This window comes from Phalaenopsis equestris, unplaced genomic scaffold (assembly GCF_001263595.1).
Source record: "Phalaenopsis equestris unplaced genomic scaffold, ASM126359v1 Scaffold000192, whole genome shotgun sequence".
Lineage (NCBI taxonomy): Eukaryota > Viridiplantae > Streptophyta > Magnoliopsida > Asparagales > Orchidaceae > Phalaenopsis > Phalaenopsis equestris.
The window spans coordinates 520336-529419 of record NW_018164634.1 but is presented as its reverse complement, the minus strand read 5'-3'; the positions used below and the strand labels follow the sequence as shown (position 1 = coordinate 529419).

Below are 9084 nucleotides of genomic sequence, written 5' to 3'. Positions count from 1 at the left end.
GTGGTGTGATAACTGTGATGTAATTATTCTTAATGTTTTCTCGAATATAATGACAATCTTTTTCATTATGGTTAGCTCTTCCATAAAAAAAATCAAATGGTTAGCAAGTGTTATCACAGATGTATTATGACAACATAATATGGTCGGTATGTGAAAATTGTAAAATTCAGTAGTATTCACCTGAGCAAAACTATATCTGCGGCAGCTATTGTTAGCGCTCTATACTCGTCCTCTGGTGACGATCGAGCAACAGTGGCTCATTTTTTGGCAGACCAAGATATGGCTGTAGTCCCTAGGAAAATATAGAATCCAAATGTGGACTTTTGATCGGTAGGATTCCTAACCCAATCTGAGACTGCAAATGTCGGGAGTTGAGATTGCCTCAAGTTACTGGTAGACCCAAATTTATCACCCTTGAAAAATAATTGTGAAGGGTTGATGGGGATTCCTTGTAGATTATATAACCAAAGTTCTTGGAAGTGAAGGAAATATTGCTATTATTAATTATTTTCACAAATTGCACAATTATTCAAGGTTTTGCTCAGCAAAATTTCAAGTTTTTTTATTAGTACATTACATTTGTACATAAAATTATGTTTTATGCCATAATTCCAAAATTACAGGCAAAAAATACACCTCTCATTTTCACAAATTAATCTTGAAAACACCACAGCACCAAAATGGTTCAGTTTCAAGAAAATATCAAACTGAAAATAATATAACAACATTAACAAGCTCTCCCTTGTTGTTTTTCATATACATTGGCATACTAAAACCATGACATCAACATAACCTGTCTTTTTCACAACTATAATGTAATCCTTTTCTTCACAAAAGTTCTTAATTGCTGTATTTGAGTTCTCCATCTTCTCATGTCCCATTTCTCTGAATTGAGTCATCTAGAAAGATAAAAAAGCAAGCTGAAGTTTTTTCTCGGTTACTTGTTTTAAAAGTCTCTAAGGAACCATTTAGCCATTATAAATGCTAAGGAAATATAGTTTTCTGCAAAATTCATGAAAAATAAAAATAAAAAGAAAAGCAAATGGATGCTTATGGTTTCACTCTTTGATGCACTTCAAGTATTAAACGTTGCTCTCATGAAAGCAGCCATGCTCTATTAAAAATATAAAACCATAACAAACCACAAAGAGCTGTTTCACTGTTTCATCTTTCAAAACCTCCAACTTCCACCATGCATCTTATCCTCCATGAAACAATTCACATCACATGATCAATAGCAACAAAGAGGGCATCGAACTAATCCATTCTCATTACATTCCGAACATCTCCTGAATCCTCCAATCTCCACCTCACCTTCTTCCTCCTCCTCCACAAATACCTTGCAGCTGCCCGAACATATCTCGCATGGCACAAACCTGACATCGCCGCAGCCTTCGCAGTTCACCACACTGCAGCCATTCTCCATCGCCACCACCTCACAATCTCTCAAAGCTTCTTCCAATTCACCCGCCTCATGCATCCGCATCACCTCTTCTGCTCCGCCAATATACTTTCCATCAGCAAAAACCCTCGGAAGATTACTTCCGCAATACCCAGGACCAAGAATCTCAAGCAACTCATCCTTGAAGCCTCCATGCATCGAAACATCTCTTTCATCAACCCGAAAACCGTAGCCTTGAAGTATAACCCTCACATTCCAGCAATCTTCAAAGGTCTTTCGCACTCCTCTCAGACTTGTTAAGTACAGCACGAGTTTCCTTTCTCCACCCGGCGGGCTTTTCTTCAATGGCGACACCATTGGCTTCTGGGCATCAACAATTCCGGCGAATTTCAGTATTTCATTTTCTTCGAAAGAAGCTTCTTCAGGGGAGAGCTCTGTAATGGCCTTTCGGAAACCGGAGATGATATCAAGATCAAATCCTTCGTAATCTTCGGAGGCAGACTTCACTGGCGAGCACCTTGCGCTCTCTTCCAATGTGTTCGAGGCGAAGGATGGTCGGAGAGGAGTTATATCTTCGAGGCCATCCATTAGTTCCCACGCATTGATGATTTCTGGTTCGAGCTGGTAATGCAGGCTCGTTGCCGGTGTATTTGACACCCGGATCTCGGTGGAGACTAGGTTCTTATGGTCGTTAGTGCTCTTCGTCATCTCCTCATCGAAGAGATGGAGGGCTGCGGTATTAAAGCTGTCGCCTTTGCGCTGGGATCCAATCGACACAGATACGGAGAAAATCCTGACGAACGGAGACGGGCTTTGGGGACGGTCTCGTTCTGCTTCCCTCGAGTTCGTGCAGCCCATTGGAAAAAAATTTAGAAAAGAAATAAAAGAACTTCAAAGACTCGTTTTTTGGGGAGATCGAATGGGTGGATCAAAATTGCAGGAAAGTCGACAATGCGAATTCCTTCTGGAGAATATCGTCGATCAGCTGTTGAGCATAATGGTGCGATCAAAAAACGGAGGACTGGCGACGAAAAACAGAGGAGAAGAATGTAGAAGGTGGGGTGATTGAATGGGTCAAATGAGGTGAAGGAGTTGCCGACCATGAAGAGAAAATTCGGTAGAGAAGAGAAAGGGACAGAACGAAGTCGTTTTTTGGTGGCGGGGAAGAGGTCGTTAATGAGAGAGAAAGGGTGGTGTGGAGAAGTCAACACGAAAATGTGTACGAAAGTTACAACCCAGTCTATCTGGATTTCGGTGGAAGACAAGGAACTCCGTGGGCTTCGCCGAGAAAGCCGGTCAGGGGTGGCGTCGAAGTGGGCAAACTTGAAGAGTTTGGTCTTTAGGTACGGAAGGATTTTGTTAACGAGCAAATCATAAAAATACTTATAAAACATTAATTTTAAGGGGGGGTTTACATACATAGTATTCAAAATATTAATATTTACATAGTTTGGGGTGAGAGATACGTAAATAGATGTAAAATACACTAATTTTACATATGTTTTGGACTTTTTGGCTCAAATATTTGAGGTCATTCAATGCTTGCTTTCTTCAATTTTTGGATTAAAATAATAATATTTGATGAGAATATTCAAAAGATATCAAGAGCCTAGATTGGAGTTCAAATAGCTTAAATCAAATACTCAAAAAATATAATTGAAATTTTATGAGACTGATTAATGGTTCAAATATCATCTAATTTTAATGTGTTTATAGTAGAAAAGAGCATCTCAAGAAGTTTGAATGATGATGAAATGTACAATATTAGAAAATGGCTGAGAGATTATGCAATGTCAATTCTTCAAACTATTTAGTCATTGTCTTTAATGTGAGCTTGGGTGAGGTTCATGCTTATCTCCATTGCTTTTTTGTTTAATGAATGAAGAGATTCAAAGGTGAGTCATTGAGCTACCTTGTTTGGGTGAGATGAAAAACTAGTGAGAGAGAGAGAGAAAAAGAGAGAGAGAGAGAGAGAGAGAGCGAGCGAGCAGAAGGATAAACAAAAATAAAAAGTAAGTGGTGTGGTTGTTTTCGCTTTCATTTCTACATAATATACCTACTTCATCTTCAATAACAAGATAAGAAAGAGATAGAAATAAAAATAGTGGATGGAACAAATTTTATAATCATTGTCATTAAAAAAGTAGCAAAAACTTGAACCTCAATTACAATCACACTCTACATTTCACTAATCTTCAGGATAGTAGTGTTCATACAATGGAAATTATCTTATTGTTCAATTCTAATATGTCTGTAGCCTTATACAACTTAGGGAAGAGAAATTTAGAAAAATAAAAGATAAGAAAGAGAAAAAGAGTTTGCAAAGAAAGAATTTTGAAAATTTATTGCTAGTTGATTAATTACATAGAAATTGTCTCCTCACCCCGAGAGCTTCCTTCCCTATGTATAGTCTTGGGTCAACTCTATGATCTCTTATATAACGAGCTATACAAAAAGAATAATATATATATATATATTGGCAGATAATTGTTACAAACACAATCTACACAAGAACATAACTATATTGTATCGATTTGAGTGGATGTGAACTCCAAGAATAAAAGAATGAAATGGAAAGAACTTGTCATGTTGATTTCGAATCTCAAATGAAAAGGTCTATTTTTAAAATTAAGCTAAAAATATATTTTAATAAGCTAAATTAATTTAGGTTAAGAACTTGATTCTCTGTTAGTGGGGCAGAATTGTAATTGTTTAAAGTTAACTAAACCGTGAATGATAGTCTTATTAAAAGTGAATTTCAACTAGAAATGTGTATTTATAAAATCAAAATTCCCAACCAGAACAATGTAAATATATAAATTAAATTAAATACACCATTTAAAATCTACGAGCAATCCTCATCTACCTTTCACAATTATCTGTTAAGGGTGATAAACTTTGTTAAACTAAGCTCAAAAAGACCTAATATCATATTAAATATATTATTAAATTCATAAATCATAACCATTTGATTTGGTAATTTTTCCATTTAACTCCATTATATTATGATCAAAATTGCACAATGTTTATTCCTCAATTCCTTTGCCTGTTTGAGTTATGAACAACAGGATAGATCTGATATGACATAAATCTTCAATCAAATAACGTTAACTTAAATATATCCCATTAGAATAAATGTCCATTGTATAACTACAAGATCCCCTTGAAAAAAGAAATCCATGGTTAATGATAAGGATCATTTAATTAGCTTAGATGAGTATCTCATTTGACAGTAGGTTAAGTACCAAGATAACCTAGAACAATAGAACCATAATCTTAATTTGGTTCAACATCATTCCCCTCACTATCCACTCCACCCTCTATTCTCATACTGTAAGGGTGAGTGTGTCGTGGAGACAGTGACCTACAAGGGTGGGCGTGTCGTGGAAGTTGCAGTTTAAAGGATGAGTGTGTCGTGAAGGAAGTGTCCCGAAAATGTGGGCGTGTTGTGGAGGTACCCAAAAGATGGGTGTGCCATGAAAGCAACGACCAAAGGATGGGTGTGCCTCCTCCATGACCCAAAGTATGAGCGTTCCATGGAGGCAACGACCCAAATGATAGACGTATCATTGAGGCAGTGATTCGAAAGGTTGGGCTTGATGTGGAGGCAGCAGTTTGAAGGATAGGTGTATCGTGGAGGCAGTGACCCGAAAGAAACGACTGTGCTGTAGAGAGCATTAAGTCAAGTGGCGAGCATGTCATGAAGGCATTGGCTCAAAAGCTGATAGTGTGTTGTGGAGGCATTGGACCAAGTGAAGAGAGTACCACAAGGGGAATTAACTCAAGAGAATGATGAATCTCACTTGAGAGAATCATTGAAGTGGAGTGAGTGTATGAATGAACACACAAAACACAACTTCAACATGTGATGATGATTATGCTAAATATCTCACAAGTAACACAAAAGCACATACAAAATACACACTATGCAAGTGAAGTTGGTTGTTCAACCTGTTGGGTCAACCAGAGTGGTCAACCCGGGGCGATGTAGCCAACAGACTAAGTTAAGCTAAGGTATTCGATTGTACCAAAGTGATTGGTCGACTTGGCCGAGACGTCCAGCCGGAGCGAATTGATTGGTCGATTGGGTCGTGGTGGTCGGTCGAGGCAAAATGTAGTGTGTAAGATGCAACATATAAATTCTGATTTGTGTGGGCGACCAAACCCAAAAGCGCATGGAAATCTATTTTTCGGACTGACTAAGAAAGAAAAAGCGAAGGGGATTTATGAATCTCACCAACACAAAGGTTGTGGATGTGTTCCGTCTAGTAGGATGAAGCTCTTATAATGGTAGGAGAGAAGCTCATCCAAATCCTTCCCCAAGGAAATGGGGAAGCTCTCTTTGAAGGAGAGATCGCCGGAAAATTTTGCTGAAATAGTCATTCTCTAACGCAAGATGATGCTTTCCTTACCAGAGAGACCGCAAGCTTTCTGGAATCCTCCTTCCTCTATGCTAGGATGAAGCTCTCCTTTATTGTAGGAGACAAAAAACCTTGCTTCCTTGTTAGGCAATCTCTTTCTTCTCAAGAAAATCTCTTCACACACTCAAAGCAAGTGGTGGAGGATGGAGGAGGAGAGGAAAAAGAAGAATAAGAAGGTTGTGAGAAGAAAGCCCTCACTCTCACCTTTCTCTCAAGCTTTTCACCTCAAGAAAGCTCCCAACCTTTCTCTTGGAAGGAGAAGAAGAAGAAAGCAGCTAGAAGCTTTTCTATAGGAAGAAGATGATCAACCCTTGGAGGAGGAAGTGAGTGATGAAGCTGAAGACGAGATCATAGGAAAAATGAGGACGAGAAGGAGCTTAAACCAACCCCTCACAAATTTTCCCCCAAAATTGCCAAAGAAGGCCTTGCCACCTCACCTTAGGAGACTCCAATAAAGGAATAATTACCTCATTTATTTCCCTCCAAAACCAAGAAATCCTTGCAATTTCAACTCATTGGGAGGTGCCCCTGAACAAAACAATGTAAAAAATGTCTTTTTCGTGATCTGGAACTAAACCGTCACCTACGAGCCCAGGCGCCACCCAGGTGGTGCCTACTTTCCCAGGTATCGGGAAAATGGTTGTTTTTTTAGCATCCTAAACCCTAGATATAGAAATTGGTGCCAAACTTCCATGGGCCCAGTTTTGGACATTCGAGAGGGCATTTTTGGGTGCCTAGGCGCCCGAGGTTGGTGCTTATGCGCCAGCCTAGCCTCGAAAACCCTGATTTACATTGGGAGTGCCCTAGGAAGGATTTTCTCGATCTGAAAGCTATATTAGACCACATGTAACTAAATTATGATTCTCAAACTTTTAAAATGAGTATTTTGCTCATCAATTGATCAGAGAATTGGTCACCAATTGGTGCTCCGAAATACAACGCATGTAAGGCATTCTAAACCCTAATTTTCTTGTAGCGCACTGAACTACAACGCAAGTAAGGCGTTCCAAACCCTAATTTTATTATAGCACACGTAGAAGAACTCAATGAGTTATCTTGACCTCAGGGAGGCTTTGAATGGATACAGAGGGACCAATGGACACTATGTCCTGAGTATGCCTGCTCAATGACATATTCTCCTAAGTAAATATGAATTAGCGCAGACCTTGGTTTTTTGCCTCGAACTTGACCAAAGGTTATAGATAGGTGTCTTGAGCTACAGGATGCTATGAATGAGTCGTGAAACGTTCTGACCAATTCGAGTGAACACTATACACAAGTCACATAAAAAATGGCGCTAACAGAAGCAGTGAATGTAAGCAAACATCTTATGGGAAAAAAATTAAATATAGATGAAAGGAACTCATTACAAAAGAATGAAAAATATTCTAATTAGCTTAAAAATAAAAAAAAAATTTATTGGTTGTAAGTTTTTGTTTAAGAAATAAAATTCACTCAATATATTTATGCTGAAGTTCAAAGTTAGACTTGTTGAAAATGAATACACTTAAAAACAGAATAAATATTTTATATTGACATTTTCCCCCATTTCCAAGAATACAATAATAAGGATTGTGATGTTCATTATAACAAAATATGATCTTGAGCTTGATTAAATGGACTTTATTACTTTTTTCTTACCTGACAACCTAGAGGAGACTATCCACATACAACCTAAAGGTTTTGTATTGGGTGATCATGTCAAAGTTTGTTGTATAGTAAGATCGATATATGATTTGAGGCAATCTACTAGACAATGGTAAATCAATAAATTAAAAAGAATTTGTTATGTAAGGTGCATATTAGATTACTATGTATACCTCAATAAGTCATTTAATGTTAATGTCAAACTGCATTTACTCATTTATGTAGATGATATTCTCGTTGCAAGCAAATAGAGATCAGAAGTTGATTATGTTGAAAATATAATTATCTATGGTGTTTGAAATGTAGTATAATGCTGCAACAAATAACATTTCAGGGATTCAAATTGAAAGGATCAGATCTAAAGACAAACTATTTCTTTCACAAATGCATTATAGGAACACTTCAAAGAAGTTTGGTAGGGAAAACTCTAAAATGATTGGCACGCCTTTGGAAAGTCATTTTAATTTCTAACCAAATGACACACCAAAGACCAGAAGATGAGGAATCCTACATGAATAAAATCCCCTACGCTAAAATCAAGGAGTGTTTAATATATGGCATGATTTGTACACACACAACCGGATCTTGCTTATTCACTAAGAATGCTGAGTAGATTCATGGAAAATCCGAGGAAGGATCGTTAGAATGCCTTGAATCTGATTTTATGATACATTAATGGTACGGTTAACTTAATTTAGGATTGTTATATTAAACAGAAACTTAAAGTGTTGAATTCATGTCAGATTATATTGATTCTGATTTTGTAGGATGTTTATATTCTAGAAGAACCATTTTTGGAAAGATATTTACAATTTTTGGTGGAATAGTTAATTGAAAGTCATCATTATGATCAAAAGTTGCTTTGTCCACTACCAAAGTCAAATTTGTAATAACAACTTAAGCAATCAAAGAAGGTCTTTGTCTTCAAGTATGTATGAAGAAGCTGGGGTTTATGCAAAAAGTTTGTAGCATTTTATGATAACCATAGTGCCATACATCTAATGGAAATTCTTAGATTTCACGAGAAATCTAAGCACGTTGATGTTAAATTGCTCTTTATTATTGATATGAGTGCAGTTGAAAATGTTACAATCAAGAAAATTGCAAGTTCAGAAAATCCAGGTGTCATGATGCCCATTTGTCTGCCCATTAATAGTTCAATCATTGTTCGAAATTAATAAATTGTTGCGAAATTGAAACTTACATGCATAAGCATTCAGGTAGAGATCGTTAGATGCTTGTAATCCTAATTCAATCTCATTCAACATTGTATTTTTCTTTGAGTGTATACTTCACTTTCTTAGTTCTATTGTAACCATATTCAATTTTTCTGTTACCTTTTCTCATGACATGTTATTATGGCAAGTTATCCAATAAAAGATGTATGTGTGTACATATAGAACAGTTATTCGAGAGGGGGAGTATAATACCATTTAACTTATATACATTCTAATTACAATATCACTAATGATATCGCAAGAATTCACAACACTATTATCTACGTAGATCAGCAGTACATATTTCAGAAAGTGCGAAAACAAACGCGATGCAGCAAAAGATAAACAGCAATTTAAACACAAACTTTCAATATATATATATATATATATATATATA

The 9084-nt window shown here is 36.9% G+C and overlaps 1 protein-coding gene across 1 annotated transcript; it reads right to left on the bottom strand.

The window, feature by feature from the left end:
• Positions 1-741: 741 nt before the first annotated feature.
• Positions 742-2800, bottom strand: LOC110022485 (uncharacterized protein At3g28850-like). Its single transcript, XM_020721447.1, has one exon. It carries the CDS (start codon positions 2258-2260, stop codon positions 1232-1234), a length of 1029 nt encoding a protein of 342 aa, XP_020577106.1. The 5' UTR covers positions 2261-2800; the 3' UTR covers positions 742-1231.
• Positions 2801-9084: the final 6284 nt, after the last annotated feature.